This window comes from Sitodiplosis mosellana, unplaced genomic scaffold, assembly GCF_009176505.1.
Source record: "Sitodiplosis mosellana isolate CC-2019 unplaced genomic scaffold, AAFC_SMos_1.0 Smas_scaffold_1, whole genome shotgun sequence".
Classification (NCBI taxonomy): Eukaryota; Metazoa; Arthropoda; class Insecta; order Diptera; family Cecidomyiidae; genus Sitodiplosis; species Sitodiplosis mosellana.
The window spans coordinates 20850801-20867164 of record NW_022595244.1 but is presented as its reverse complement, the minus strand read 5'-3'; the positions used below and the strand labels follow the sequence as shown (position 1 = coordinate 20867164).

General features: G+C 35.7%; 1 protein-coding gene across 1 annotated transcript in view; it reads left to right on the top strand.

Annotated features, from left to right (window-relative positions):
- Nucleotides 1-14054, top strand: part of LOC129567198 (LIM/homeobox protein Lhx5) — a 29476-nt gene extending 15422 nt beyond the window's left edge. Inside the window, exons 6-7 of the mRNA XM_055443858.1 lie at nt 11530-11794; nt 12005-14054. Coding sequence (XP_055299833.1) covers nt 11530-11794; nt 12005-12249 — 510 coding nt within the window. The 3' untranslated portion in view covers nt 12250-14054. The remainder of the gene's footprint in view (nt 1-11529; nt 11795-12004) is intronic.
- The last annotated feature ends 2310 nt before the right edge of the window (nt 14055-16364 follow it).

Sequence of the window (16364 nt, the reverse complement as noted above, 5' to 3'; positions counted from 1 at the left end):
GTCGCATTAGAAACTCACCAATCTTCTTAGGAGCATGGCTTTTGTTTTAAGCAAAAGTTTTACGACTTTGATGCTGCTCCTTTGCAATGTATGCTATCGTGATGTTTGACATGAACAAAACTATTTAAATCCCTTATCTCAATAAACTTATGATTATTATGAACTCATATTGTTTTCATTCGTTTTTCTCATTGGTTCGTTGTGTTTTCGGCAACTGTCAATTTCTATGAATGAAACAATAGTAATCGATTAGGACACTGCATGTTGCAATGTTGTTGAGTGTTTACCGCAAGTCGTGTTCAACATAAGCTATTATCATTATGATGATAATTCATGAAACCCAAATTATGGTCAACATGCGTTTGAATTGTCTGGCCGTTTGCATTTGAATGCATCACTGGCACCGTAAAATGATGTAAACGTCGAGAGAGAAAAAAGAAGGAGAATAACAGCAACACACCACCAAAAAAGCATCTGACAAGAACGAGAATGAATAAATGAAGGAAAAAAAAATATCGACATAAATCATGTTCGTAACTTTTACGCATATTATCCGTATTTTTTTTTTAAATATTTTAAATTAAAGAATGAGAAGCAAAATATCGATGGTTGTTTGTGTTTTTGAATATCGACTTTTTAGGGACTGAAAAGTGAGAGCGTCGAAGGAATGAACGAAAATGCGCTGCTCAAAACAAAGAATGAAGAAAGAAAAAAACACAGAATTATCGATAATTTTTCATCGTCATTCAACCGTCGTACCGAAAATGCTCGCAGTCGACCGTATGCACAGTAAACCGATGATTTGAATCAGCGTCTTTCTTTTTCTCTCTTCTTTGCTCCATCACATATACCGAAAATGATTTCTTCGCTAATGTTTAACCGTAGCCAATAAATCATCTCACTCGTTGCTCTTCGAGAACCGAACAAAAAATGAACAAAACATCAAATATAACCCATAACCTATGAGAACATTCAAGCGGTTTCAAGTCATTTTTGCAAAGAAATTGTTTTTCCAGTTTTTGATGTGTCTCACATCACTTGAGTGTGTTGCACAACAAAGCACAAATATTTCAATGCTATTTGCTTGCGGTAGGCGATTCCCGCAGCTGGAGGACTGTTTACATTTTGTGTTATTGTAAAGTATGTTTTGAGCTCATTTGCACCTTCAGTTTGAATCAAAAAGATCTGCTCAAGACATGTATAGATTAGCTGAGATTGAATTTGAAATGAAGGCTGTAATATCAAGATATTGACGAAATGAATGATGGCTAAAGCAGATTCAATACTGTGCATCCGTGAACGGATTGTTAAAGTTCAAGTGTCTTGTGACTTGAGGTGTTCCGAACCACTTGATTTCAATCAACAATACTAAACGTAAGCACACAACATCCAAGAGGACAGTGAGTGCGATACAATTGAGCTGTCATTTTTCGATAATAATACCCAATTCACTGAATCGAATGCCGTAAACGGGCGTGTGATTGTCGTAAGGTGTATATCAACGACAGTTGGAGGTGCGACAAAGATTAACGTCAATCATGCGCAACAAACATATAAACAGATAACAAATAATAATCGAGAATGAAAAGACATTGAAAATCAAAATGAAATAAGCGGCAGTTCGAACAAAAGAAGAAAAAAACGAGAGAAAGACATCATAAAAGTAAGACGAGAAGAGAATTCTAAAGTAGCCGATGACATCATCATTTCAATCGGAACGGGGCACAGTCCATTGAAATTAAAAAAAGGTTTGGTAGTCAGATAAATGTGAACATGATTTTTTCAACGCTTGGCCTAATGCACTGACATGGCGTGCACAAACTTCACACATTCGACACACACACACAGAAACACGAAAAAACACGACACACTTGAAACGCATTGAACGCGAGAAAACCAAACGTCTGACCAAAACATATTCATTTTCAATAAATTCTCTCGCCTCCCTATGGGTTTCAGTTTAAAATTTTATTTGACACACGACATACGTTTTTCCCATTGCGGTGGCCTTTTTCGGTTTGTTTCTGTCTTTGATGAAGTGCCGCGCGCACCATACACACATACACCTAAACGACCAAATGTCTGGCATTTTCACATATCAAAATCATGTATGTTGCGTTAGATCATAATTTATTTAGTCTTAACGGCTGGAAGCGATGCTATTCGTATTATGCTTAGGCCATCGATCGATTACCGTTGTTTTGTTGTTCTAATCGTTGTCTGTCATTGATTAAATCGCGTTGTTGCGCTCGGTTGCAACGTTCAACAAGTTAATGAGCATAGTAAAAATAGATAATAACTTCACCGTCACCACTATTCTCCGGGCATGCTGACACATATTTTTTGAGCTGAAATTTTGCAATAAAATTCATTCAAAATATAATTAAATTTGATCGTTTTTCTTTTTTAAGAAAACCGTACAGTTTATGTTTAAACAATTCTTTTGGAACAGCAATTAAATTGACACCCTGACAGAACCGAACAACAACACGTTTTTAACTATCTACTTTACAGTCCTTATTTTAATGACTTCGTTCCTTTTAACTGTTCGACTTTGAATACAGAAACAAAAAGAGTTGGAAAAATTTATCTTCTCCTCGAAAAAATTGTCAATGAAATTGGAGAACGTGTGGCAAATTAACTGAAAATAGATTTTTCCCCAATGACAGAACATGAATATAGTTTCCTGTATGAATGTTTCTGTTGTGCTTGATAGGTACTCTATCGTATTTCCAATTTAAATGTCATCAATTTCATTTTGTAATCCGAGAATCAAACGATTTTAAATAGGAACACGTGTTGATGAGCGATTCAAAAACAAATAAACAATCACTTTATTATGGACGTTCATTTTTTTTTGTCAAACAAATCGACTTTTATTTTATGACCGGTCTAATTTGAGAGAAGTCTTTTGATTTAAATCGTCTTTGATTTTAAATTGAGAATGCTAATTTGAAAATTGCCAATAAAAAGTTAGACAAAATTTAAGATTTGGTGACTCAGATCCATTGGATTTGAATGACTACATGCTGAACATGTGCACCTTTGAAGCATGTGTCTTCAGTGCCACAAACAAAATCGATCCCATTTTCTTTTCTTAATCTTAGCTCGATGATTTTGCATTAAACCTGAGAATTTGCCACGTAATGCCGTCGGTACTTAAATAGAGCCTAATTTTTCAAACCTGGAACCATATCATGTTCCTAAATTTCGGTTTGTTGCTTTTTCTTCTTGCTCGAAGATTATTAATTGCTTTTTTTGCTGTCGTTTGATGAAATCAGGAAAAAAAAACCGTATCAGTATAATGTATTCTGTACGCGGCATCTCTTGAATTCTCATCGATTCGGTTAGTATTTGCGCATGTTCTTTTTTCTTGAGTTTTGCCGCCGTTTCGAACCTGAAACAAAAACCAAAACGTTTTTTTTTTTCTTGTTCGTTTGGTCGTTTGTGTTGTTTTTTTTTTTCTCATGTCGGCACAAAAACATATGCATTTATTTGTATTCAGTCACAATGTATGACGTAAAATAAATCATATTTTTTATGGACTGAACGCATACTCGCCCGAACATTGTGCACTCGCACTTTCTCTCTCTCTCTCTCTCTCTCTTTCTATCTCTCTCTATGTATAAGTTGCTTGCTCATAACTACATTATCATTCGGTTGTAATTTAGTTTTTGTGTATGTGTGTAAAAGTCGATTTGTTTGTTGTTGTTTTCTCGCCGTCAATTTTCTTTTGTTCAATTCTACTGACTTCTTTCCCTGGGTTCGCCACCACATTATTATATTAGCCATCGATTTAGACACACGGTGAACAAAAAAAAACTGATTACAACTGCCTCCGATCGTCGAAAATTTTGCCTAATCATTTGGAATCATTTAGAAGAGAGTAAAGAGAAAAAAAACACGGACGGAAAATCAAGACAAACAGCCAATCGAATAGAAAGCAGCAAGTGATCGCCACACGATCAAACTGTTTGTGGGGTCAATCGAATCCGAAATCATCACAACAATTAGATTCCTTCGACGTATCGCACTCGATCTGAAGCTCTGACACAAAGAAAACAAGAGGAAAATAGAGAACAAAATTTACTGGCTGTAACAAACAGTCGGAGTACATAAAATTTGGGAATAAATGCAGCAACTGGAAAATATTGAGATTTTTTATTGCAAAGTCAGGGGCAGGAAAAACTCAACCTCAAACTGATCACCATTGACTTGAACAAAACACGGAAAAAATTGAGGCAAAACATGAATATTTTTTTTGAATGCTTGTCGAACGAAACAAAGAAAAACGAATTGAACAACCATTTCGGTACGGAGTTTGAATTGAGTGGAAAAAAAGAGATAGTGCTCGCACATACTCACACACACATATATATATATATTCAGGAGGTGATTGAGTTTAGGTTCGATTCGTTCCACAGCGTAATATACATTTTGTACGTGAAAAACAAATCATCAAAAAGATCGAGCGCAATCGCAACGAGAGAACTCACTGAGAATCATTGAGCGCATTTGTTTACTACGTCACGTTGATTTGGCTGACTGTCGATTTGTGTGATAATCGCATTGGGTTTTTATTTCGTGCGCACTGTTCACCATATTCTTCAATTTATCCATTGACTCACGTCAGAAAGTCAATTTCGTATGGTGCTGACAAGCACATCGCCTCTTCTATTCCTACCTTTTTTCACGTATCCAAAATTCATTTGTTGTTACTTTGCCACATTCGATTCGTGTGAAATCATGCCACTCACATCTACTATATAAAGTTCACACACAAGAATGGTCTGAATTTTCAGTTCAAGCACATTTTATATGCTATTATCTCAATATTCATCAGCAAGTGAAGGTAGTCGAGACCATTTCGTATCAATCGATGAAGAATTAGCATTTGCGTTCTCAGCTAAGGCAACAACAGTCGAAGCAGCGACACCACCACCGCAACAACAACAACTCGTGTTACCGAAGAGTGAATTTATGATTTGTGTGTCATTAAAAAAAAAAATTACTTGTAACAAGATTTCAGCCAATTAACATGGCGACTAGCCGATTTGAGCTGTGATAAGAAAGTCGGCCTTTTGATCTCGACATAAATAGCTGTTGTGCCATTCATAAAACAAAGAAAAACTTCAATCGCTTTATGTCTTCATAAGGCTTCGTTGCGAGCCACATCGAGCCGAATGCTACCAACTTTTGTTAGTAATTGCTGCTTTGTTTTTGCTTTGCAGTGTAGTGTGGTGTTGCCATTACTGCTGTCGCTATTGCCACTGCTCTGTTATTTGCTGCCATTTTTCACCGTCCGCACACAAATACGACTCGACAGTGGATAAAAAAAAAGACCATTCACTTTGAACAGTCATTGGTTTCATTTTGTTGTTAAGAAAATGACTGGGATGTTCTAATTTCAATTTTATTGGACATGTCCATCGTTTCAGCGCGCCCGTTTGTTCGTTCCTTTTTTTTCTTCTCTCTTTTCTAATCGTCAATGATCCAAACGACTAACGCATAAAAACGAGAGGCATGAATAGTTTGGAGTATCGAAACGCTTACATGTAATTGAATGTCGAAACAGCCCAGCCCTTTTATAGATGACTAATCAATTTTTTCGATTTCAAGTGTAAAGAAAATGACTTTTTCGTTATTATTGTTCCCGCTGTTGTTAAGCGAACATCTCTGTTCTTTTCGTTCTGTTTTTTTTTGTGGTTCAGCGCAAACGTAGCGAGCGCGCACTTCAGCGCTTTTTTCTCTACCTTTTCTCCATTTGTTTGATATTGGATTTGTGCTGGGGCTATTTTTTTTGTGTTGGTTCAGCAATATGTAATGTACACACGGCGAGTGTGAGAGAAGCAAGCGAACGAGCAAAAGAGAGTGCGAGACTCGAAAAACCAATCATATGGCGTCGCTTCTGCGCCGAACTCACCTAAGAACATGAAAAACTGCTGTTCATGACTTAACAATTTCCATTTTTCTGCCTTCTGAATCGCTGGCTTGTTGTGTGTATTCCATTACATTTCGTAGACATGGTCGAAGCATTGTTTATTATTTTCCATCGTGTCGTAGATACAAAAAAAAAACACAAAAACAAAAACAATAATACCAACTAGCATTTGGTACTGAAAAGCGATCGAAATCATAGAAACATTGTTTTTGTGGTACATCATCCGTCGATTCCACAGCCACGAAATGTATATATGTTGATTATCTCTAGAGATTGGAATTTAGTGCAGCGTTAAATTTCTGTTCAGACTTTCTACTGCGGCTCGAAGAGGCAACCGATTATTTCCAGAAATGAAAATGATGATCGCAGTAATCCTTTACTTTATTCAATCCATACACACACACACAGTAAGAACAGATATCATACCGAATAGCTGACAGCAACATCTTGAGATTTATTTTGAATAGAAACGAATCAAAATGAAATCGATTTTCTTTATTTTCTTCGTATGTACCTCTTGACGTAGCATTTTGTATTCACTGCAATTGGAGTGGATTTGGACATGGTAGATTTGTCTCTGCTTATTTTCCAATCTAGATATGATAAAATCCGATAGAATTGATTAGTTAACCGTAAACATTGGACGCATGATAAGTGTTAATCAGTTAAGTAACATGGGATATCATCCACTATTCACTCGCATTTCAATTGGGCCGATTATGAAGGCGAGTTCCAAATCCGAAATTGTTTCAATCAAATATAAAAGAGTTTGATGACAAATAAAAACTTAACCAATTAAAAATTGACGAGTTCCTCCTGTTTCATGTATTTTCAAGCCCTTTTCCCGAATTATTATCTCAAAGTATGAAAATGATTAAAGCATTTATGCATTCAAAGCAAATTTCTAGAAGAAATGTAAATATATTCATGATATGAATTGTATACGTACTTCTTGTAATATCTTCTAGAAAATTGGCTTTCAAAATGAAATGTTTTTCCTTCTTTGTCAATTGATTGTGGAAAAAAACAATCAATTTATGAAGCCGCAGCAATCATGAATTTCATTTTATCACAAAATTGCCTTGAATGCCGAAAACATCCAAGTGCTGCAATGCACCTCATCAAAAATCGAAATTGAAGCGAAAATCTCATCATGAACCTTTCCGATGTGTGGTTGAACCCACATAAACGGAATGAAGAGAATTGAACAAAGTGTAACAACGGTAGTAAATGTAACATTTTCCTATTCATACGTTCAGTTCGATGTGTAAACATATCATCAAGTGCTTCAATTTTGTATGGTGACAATAATATTGCTAATAAAAATAATAAATAATTGTGACGACCGCCCCCTGTACACACTGTACCATTTACATTGGCAGTGTTGAACATTTGTGCAGAACAATCGTTCGGGGACATATAAAGAAGAATCGCTACAAGTTGTGAGGGTGAATTGACGTTTGGCATTCACATTTTGTTATAATTTCTTTTTTCTTCGTTTTTTTGTAAGCTAATATAATATTTTCTCTCCCCTCTAAAATACTATTGAGCAACAGTCATAATTTTACTCGTTTGCGGTGAAATCAAGTTATTTCCATTGTTGCCAGACATCAGTGCCCTTCTGAGCTGAGGGGTTCATGCATTTAACCAGTAAAATATAGCTAGGAAAAACACAAAATCTCCGATCAAATGATCAATGACGTACAACTCGCTCACAATTTATCACCGCAATGTAGACACTTTCGATATTAATGAAGATGCTCTGAACTGTTTGTTCCTTTGAACCTTTTGACTCAAAGTTTTTTTCTCTTCGTTTCATTGAAGAATAGAAACTTTAATGAATGTTGACTCTGAAAAAACAATTCGTTCAAAACTTGTGAGTTCATGCAAACAAAATTCCGATATTTTACTTTGAAAAGTCAATTAAATTCGAATTCTACACGCCATTGTAATGTTTCATCCGTTGAACAATGAATCGTTTATTTTTGTCATTCAATTGTCTATTGATTGCCATTGTTTAGCGACAAACACACCGATCGATGAGCCAGTTTTCATAAACGCTCATCCGTACTACTTGGGTGGTGTGGTAAATTAACTGTAAAATTTTATATTTCTATGATTTACAAAACATTCATCGAAATCCATTTGGATCGTTTTGCAAAGCAACAACGAAATTGAGATGGTTTTTTTTTTGACTGAACATTTAAAAGTCACAAACAACATCTTCACATCATCAAACATCGAAAACGATTTATTCTTAACAAAATTGTTTGGATTTGAACTGAAAGATGACAAGCACACAACTCCCTCTGACTGGCCAGAAATTATGGGCATTCAATTACTGAAACGTTTGAAAAAAGGATTTTACTGTTTTCGGATGTCTCTGCATGTGGTCGTCGATCCGCACCTTGCCAACAAAAAGTTTAAATGTTGTGGCTTTATTTGAAATTGCAAATGGGAAAATGGCATTTTGCATAGTGGCCAAAAGCACCGGATCTCATCGCTCCGAAAATGTGAATTGGTTCTGTCGGTGCACACATTCCGTTTCATCGATGGCTTAAGAATAAGAAGAAGGCAACGTCCAAATGTAGAGTACACGGAAAAATAAAAGTGAAAAAAGTGGAGATTTTGTTGTTGTTGTTGCTGTTGGTGGTGAAATATAAATGTGGTTCTGGGAATGACATGGGATAAATGTGAGTTCGTTTATGCTCTGGTTTTTTGAATGTTTGCACAAAATGATTATTGAACTCGGTTGTTTTTTTTTTTGCGCACAGCCATTTGTAACACATATTTCAGACATTCCAATTCATATTTCATTTGTGATGTGTTAGACAAATGTAAACGATTTGCGAGAAGAACTGGAGCATCATAAATGCAGCTACGAAACACACATATACACACATCATCAATTCTCCGTCGAGGATTCCAAAAAGTCCAAATCGTATCCGAAAACCGATTCACATAAGCTCATTAATGCATTCTTTGGCTCGATTGTTTTCTTTTCGTTCTGCTGTACGCATAAGTCATATTCCGGCCTGTGCATCGCTTCAATGTTCGCCCCCTTTTGCTTATATGTGGATTTGTTCTTCATTCAATTCTTCCGCCACATACATGAAAAGTCGCTCATTTCGCATGATCAAAATATTCATAATATTAATATATATCCATAATATGTGGTTTGTAAAGTAAAAACAAATGAAGCACACTGGAAACAGCCAAATAAGATCGCATAGGTACAAAATACTCACAGCATGATGTCCTCCCTCGTCTCAAATATTCACATTGCATATGTTTTGCATGCATTTTATTTATTTGGTTTTATTTTTCCTTCTCTGCTCATCGATCCCCTTGCTCGGTGCTTCACTTTACACGGCGAATCTATGACCAGAAAAGTCAAAAACAACATTCAAACTGGTGAAACGTGCATAAAAACAAAGCGAAGCGCAGTGACAGTTGTCGGCGCCGCCCCTTCACCACATGACGTCTTGTACGTACATATATATTTTACAGCTATTAATTTTTATAGTTATTATCGATGTTCTACATTTATATTCATGTCTTTGGGTTTTTTTTCGGAAGATTTTTCGTGTTCATTCTTTTAATTTGCACCGATATCAATGCGCATCGAGCGATTTACGCTGTTTTAATCGCGATTGCGCTCCTTTTCATCTGGCAACCGTGTATTCTATCTTTGGCATGTGTTAATAGCACTTCAGTTTTGGCCTCTCTCACTTTCCTTTCGGTCGAGTCGTTTGCAGCACGGTTTTGGTGCTGCTTCCATAAAAAATCCTTTTCCTTCACAAAGAAATGATAATTTGTTGATAATCTCATTTCTTACACGACTTTACCTGTGTTGTGATCATTGAATCATGTCAATTCACCGAAGTGATCCACATAAAAGAAGGATCAATCCAACGAAAAAGAAAACTGTGTGAATTTTAAATAGCAATAACATAAACAGTTTTATTGATCAACAAATGTCAGTTGAATAAGGAATTTCACCAAAGTTATGCGATCGTTTTGGTTGCAGATGAGTCGAACCGAATTATTTCGCTTTAATATCATATGAAATGTGTGATCGGAAACTCAGCCAAGTGCCGTCGATCTCAGCATTTTTGCAATGCAAATGAGTCGTAAAATGCAAATAAATGGCCTCGAATAAAAGTTTTTCTTGCATTGTTCCTCAATTTACTTTGAATGGAGACGAGAGCAAGAAAAACAACATGAAATAAAACGACAACTAGAGGCATGAAAAATAAAGTACGAAAAGTATATACACTGCGATTGCAGTTCACATTGCGACCTTCGGCGGTAGTCGGATACAACGGCCATAAGATTTCAGAGACAACGCATTCGGTGTTTATAGCCGCTAATCCTGTTTTTACTCCTTTTTCACTACCAAACCGTTCCAAGTTTCGCAATCGATCGCTACTCTTTAAGAGCTCGCACATAAAAGCGAGCGTAACGAATCGCAATACCAAATCCGCGCATTTGTGCATTTTAAGACATTGGTTTAATTACCATGTCTTTTTTTTTTTTTGAATATATTTTCTTCCATAAGTGCTCAGAGTTTTTTTGTCTCGAAAATTCATCTGTTTCCAACGTTTTCGCAGGTTTTTTTTTTTCTAAGTTTCTGTTCTCACAAATATTTAGAAACATTAAAATGGCATGGTAAAAAGTTTTAAACGTTTGTCGAAGTCACCTACTTAAATGCATCAATATCATGAGTTGAGGTAATGATGTTGTGCTCTCTTCTTTTTCGCATTTCAGAGAATGAGGTAGAGTGAACTTTGACCCATTTGTGAGAAGCTTCTTTATGAAATGTGTTCGGTTATTTCAACAGAAATTTTGACGTAAATAAACGACAACGGACCATAATGAAAAATAAAAAATTTCGAGAAAAAAAAAACAAATTTGAAGCAATGGAAGAAACACGTAAAATTTCCATGTAGCGAACGATTTTATCGACTGGTGTGAGTGTGTGACGGAGTGCGTTATGGGTAAATTGCGAAGCAAATGCAGTGATTGTGTTTAGCCGGTTTTTTTTTTTTGAATGCCGTAAAAATGTTTCCAGCTTCGCCGATGAACAAAAAGAACGATTAGCACAGAAAATTGTTCCGTAAATAGAAGCGATTGTGTGTCGGTTAATGAAAACGCAGGCGGATTTTCTTTTTTTTTTCTCTTCATTTTGTTCGATTTGCTGGTTATTAGTTTTCTTGGAAGCAATATTGAATATATTTAACGGCAGACCGTATGATTGGTTTCTGTACGTTTCGTTTGTATCGTAACCATGTCGTATTTGACCGCAGTGCGCAATATAATGGGCCGTATGTTTTGTTATTTCTTTCACTTTTTTCTCTTTCCCTCTCTTTCTCTCGCCGGCTTTTGTTCTACACGCAACCGCAAAGTGTGGGAAACAAGCACGAAATAATCGGTGATTTATTCAAATAATTTATTTATCTATGCGATAAGATTCAAGCATCGTTCGAAAGTGGAAAATTAGAAAATCTTCAGCGTTGTTTTGCTAATTTTCAATTAGAAATTGGTTGGACTATTGACATCAACATTCGGTGTATTTTTTTCTGTAGGTATGGTTCCAAAATAAGCGATCAAAAGAACGGCGAATGAAACAATTGACGAGTATGGGTCGTGGTCCATTTTTTGGTGGTGCACGAAAAATGCGCGGCTTCCCGATGAATCTGTCACCGGGTGGATTAGATGAAGCTGGCTTCCCATATTTCGGTCATGAAGGAAAGTTCGAATTCGGATACGGCGGACCACCATTTCATTCACACGGTGATGCCCCATTCTTCCCTGGCCATCCCATTGGACCACTGCCGTTTAATGCATCAGGTGAGCCCAGTTCTTCATTACGATCTTTTAGTTTTAGTGATGTAGTAATAGTTCTCGGAAAGAAATTAATCCATGGTTAAATTTATATCTAAATATTACTGTTATAATATAATATAAGCTATAGCTTGTAAATCTTGACTGATTTTGCCGTAAAACTTGACTAATCCATTTTTCAAATGCTCGATTCGTCTTTTCCATTTGAAATAACAGGACCAATCGATCACCCAAACTCGATGCCGATGGTAAATGAATTTGGCGGCATGACGCCGGAGTCGAACTTTATGAATCAAAATGCGTCGAATCAAGGAGGTGGCGGAGGTGTGAATGGGCCTGGAAATGGTGTAAATCCGGACCACATCATCAACAACCAACGAAATGCGTCTCCTTCCGAATTTATGTCATCGGGTAACTTTTCGGAACCACAAAACATGCAAAATGAAGGTTTGGTTTGGTAAAAGTGATTGGACGATGGCTGAAATGCACGGCATTTTAGAAATAGAATCTCACATTTCTTCGCAATGATTCCATGTTGGGAAAAAAAATCGCCAAAATTCTTCTCGATCAGCGAACATATCACAAAAAAAAAAAAAAATATTTGTCCGGCGATTTGCACCAATGGAACGAAGAATTCAAAACAAAACAAAACATTGTGTACTTTATTGTTCATATCTTTTACACAAAGAAAGCGCAGCCAATTCTACTGGAGTGAAAAGTATGGAACACGTTCTGTTTGTAAATATCTTTGAAAGAAATGGAGGAAACTTTAATTTATAGAATGGTAATGATATGTTGATAGATTTAAAAATTGTGTAATCGTACACTGGTAAATAGAATTCACAGATATTGCTATTGTATGTAGGTAATCGCCAACTGTTGATTGATACCGAAACTGTTTAGCTTGTATTCAATATGTGAATAGTTCCAGAGTATTTAAACGTATTTGTGCAACAGTATCACACTCATCTGACTAAATAATCAACTGAAACAAAGAAAAAATAAGCACAAAATCCCTTATTGATTTGCATCTTAATCACAACCATTAGTGGAAATGCACACAAATTTTCGAATACATGATTATTACGTTAAAAAGAACACATTATACACAACAAATTTAGCCGAAATACAAGACATACATTTTTGCAATAAGATGCTTTTTGAAAGGCTTGGAAAAAGAAATCAAATGCAGCTCATTCATATTTTGATCCGTGAGTTGAAACACAAAAAAATTGTGAAAGTATATATGGAAAGAGTCTCTAGAGTAATCGATTTATATTTATTTGGTAGCAGAACAACATTCGTCTCATAATTTAAGATTTACTTATATACACAAAGCATGTAAGAAACACGTCAAATGTAGCAAACTACAAAACCGTAAGTTACGATAATATTGATATCGTTTTTATGCCTGGATGAGCCAATCAAATTCGTATAGCAAAAAATGTGAAATACGTTGTAAGTACAGTGAAGGTGTAAATGCGTTTAATCCTCAAATTTCCTATTGCATTTTGTTATGAAGCTTATCAAACCGTCATCCACATTTTCATCACATTTTATTTCTCAATCGCTTTCAAGCAAAAAAAAAAAAAAAAAAAACAAATTGCACATTAATATTTTAATAAATTAGAGCATTTCAAATTTATTTAGAAAAAGAAGAAAAATCATTCGTGATTCTCAATCAACGTATTTCCAATGAGCAGATTCCGATCAAAATTAAATTGAATGTTAATGTAAATAATTTTTTACGCCAGGAAACAAACAAGTTACAATACAAATCACAAAAGCGATCATACAGAAATAGCAGCAGCAGCAACAACAAAACTGAGCTACATTTTTCTGGTAGAAATGAACACAAAGATTGCGATAATAAAACATTTATTATTTGATTAATAAGTGAAAACGATACGTTTTAAGTTATTGTTTAGTTCAATATTATGTACAACTATTGCACCGACAGGAGAGAAAATATGAGCAACAACATGAACACACAAGCTAGATGATAAAAAAAAGCAGCGCAAATTATTTAAAAACAAAACTATATAGAGAAGAGAAAAAAAGAATGCGAAACAAATTCTATAATAAAAAAAAATAAATGTTTTAATATGTAAACCTCATTGTTTCTCTTGCCCATAAAAAATGAATGTATCAAATACTTCTTGTTTTTTTATGAAAAAAAAAAAAAATATGTGTGTGTAAATGTCATTCAATGGGCATAATTTTATCGATTTATTGGAGGAAAATAAAGAAATTTCATGAAATTTTAACCGGCAACCAGCGTGTCTTGGACCATTTTTCTATCGCACATATTCTACATTCTCGGAAAAAATGAACGAAAAAGGTAAGAATTGCTTTGGCCGCAAGCCACTTATGGAAAAGTGCGCATAAAATTAATGTGTCATTTTTATTACTATTCCGTTCAAACTGATTGCTCAAAGACATTTCGCTAATGGCCACAATCCAACCGAAATTTTCGAAGCGGACGTGTTTAATGTCGATTGGTTTGCCGGTCGTCCAAATGCTTGAACGACGCTGACGACGAAGACGATGACGTTTGTGCGCGCATTTTCCTATATCAAATTTTGTGCTGGTTTTTGTTTTAAACATTCGAATGTGTGAGCGTAACTGATTGGTTGGATATGGCGTGACTGTGCGGTGTGATAAATACCGAAACGATACCGAAGCATATATAATTTATAAATGCACCATCCATCGAACCATGGGTTTGCTCATTCTCCAAAACCGAATACGAATGATGACTACAGTCCAACGTCGCGCGCTAAGTACACTACCACATTGCGATGTATGCGAACGTGTATATAGCGTGTTGTTGTTGTTGTTGTTTTTTTTTTTGAAAAAGGAAAACATAAAGATTTCAAACTCGCACCATTCAACAACAATTCAAATGCGCGCTCGAACTCAGCTCCGTATTCCATCCTGTTTTATGTGGTACGGCTCACTGTTGTTGTTTTTTTTTTTCGTTTTGAAAAGGGCATGTGAAAAGTCTAGACATTATATCGTTTGAATGATTATGTGTTTGACGTTTTTATGCGCTTTCCATAGTAAATGCGATACGTGTGTTATGTTTTTTCGGTTGAACACATACTCAGAATGTTACTCACTCTCAAATAAATTATTACCAATGTGGCATTTCCATCCACGATTCGATCAAAATGTCAAAAGTGCAGAAATGTGAGCACGAACAACCAAAATCCCAATCAAACAACAAAATGTATGAGCCTCGAAAAACCCATTACAAACAAATGCTTGTAACGAACAGAACACACGGAACTCTGTGTGTAGTAGCGGCGCTCAAACGGTGAATATTCGATATAAAACAACAGCTGCCAGTGATGTATCGATTGTGATGTTGATTGATCCAACTGTCTGGCCAGATCATATGCAACTAAAGATGCAATAGCGGTCAGTTCGGTTGCCCAATCTACATTCGAATAGCCTGAATGAGCTCCGAACCAAAGAATTCTATGATATCAACAATGTTGATTCAACATATAACATTGTTTCAATGTTGAAGTAAAAGAAAAGATGAAAAACTCGACGTTCATAGCACACATTCAGTTACTTTGTTTGTCTTTCGAAATATTTCCTTTCGATCGACTCGGCAAAAAAAGGAAAACCTTTCGAAACTCGTGCATTGTGCAAACGACAAGGAGCCCGGTTCTATTTCTTCCCGTTTTTACTTCGATTTGCACGTTTTTTGTTTACATATTTCATTATATGGGGCAGAAACATTTTCTCATCACGAAACGAATGTTATTTTTTGATTTAACCGTAGTACGCAGCAAAATTGATTGACAATCGGAAAAAGGTGAAACGCAAATTTTCGTGGTGCGATACTGTAGTCGGATTTTTTCCGGCATTTCGTGTTTCACGTCAAGGAAGCAAGCATGTTACCACCGTGGCATATCCGTAGAGCACGCTAACAAATATTTCTATCAGCTTGAATAAAAATATCAGATATTTTTATGCGATATTTTGTTGCATGCACCAAGCGACTCACTGTATTCGACTTCATGCATTGCTGCTGAGTGGACGTCGCTGTGTTACAATTTTTTTTAAGGAGTTTCCATTTGTCACACAAAACCCAGAGTATATTCTTATTTGATTTTACATTAACAAAAAAATACAGCAGTTGTTTCATTCGATGTACTCTTTAAAATTCGTATTTGTTGTCGACAAAGAAACAAAAACATTTTTGACGGTTTGATATTAAACCTTGTCGGTCGTATTATGTGACAAAACAGAATCGTTGTTATGTCTGTATTCGTTGTTATGCGATCGTGTATGTTCATGTGTATAACGGTTCATACGGTCAGTCCACTGTGTGCACAAATACATGAACACACTACATAGCGATGTAACACAGCGACGTCCACGCAGCAGCAATACATAGAGTCGAATACAGCGTGTCGCTTGAGACATGCAACAAAATATTGAATAAAAATATCTGATATTTTTATTCAAGCTGATAGAAATATTTGTTAGCGTGCTCTGCATATCGTGACTGTGAACCTGTCTATTTTTCGTATTTATTTTGTCCTTTATCGCTGTTTAA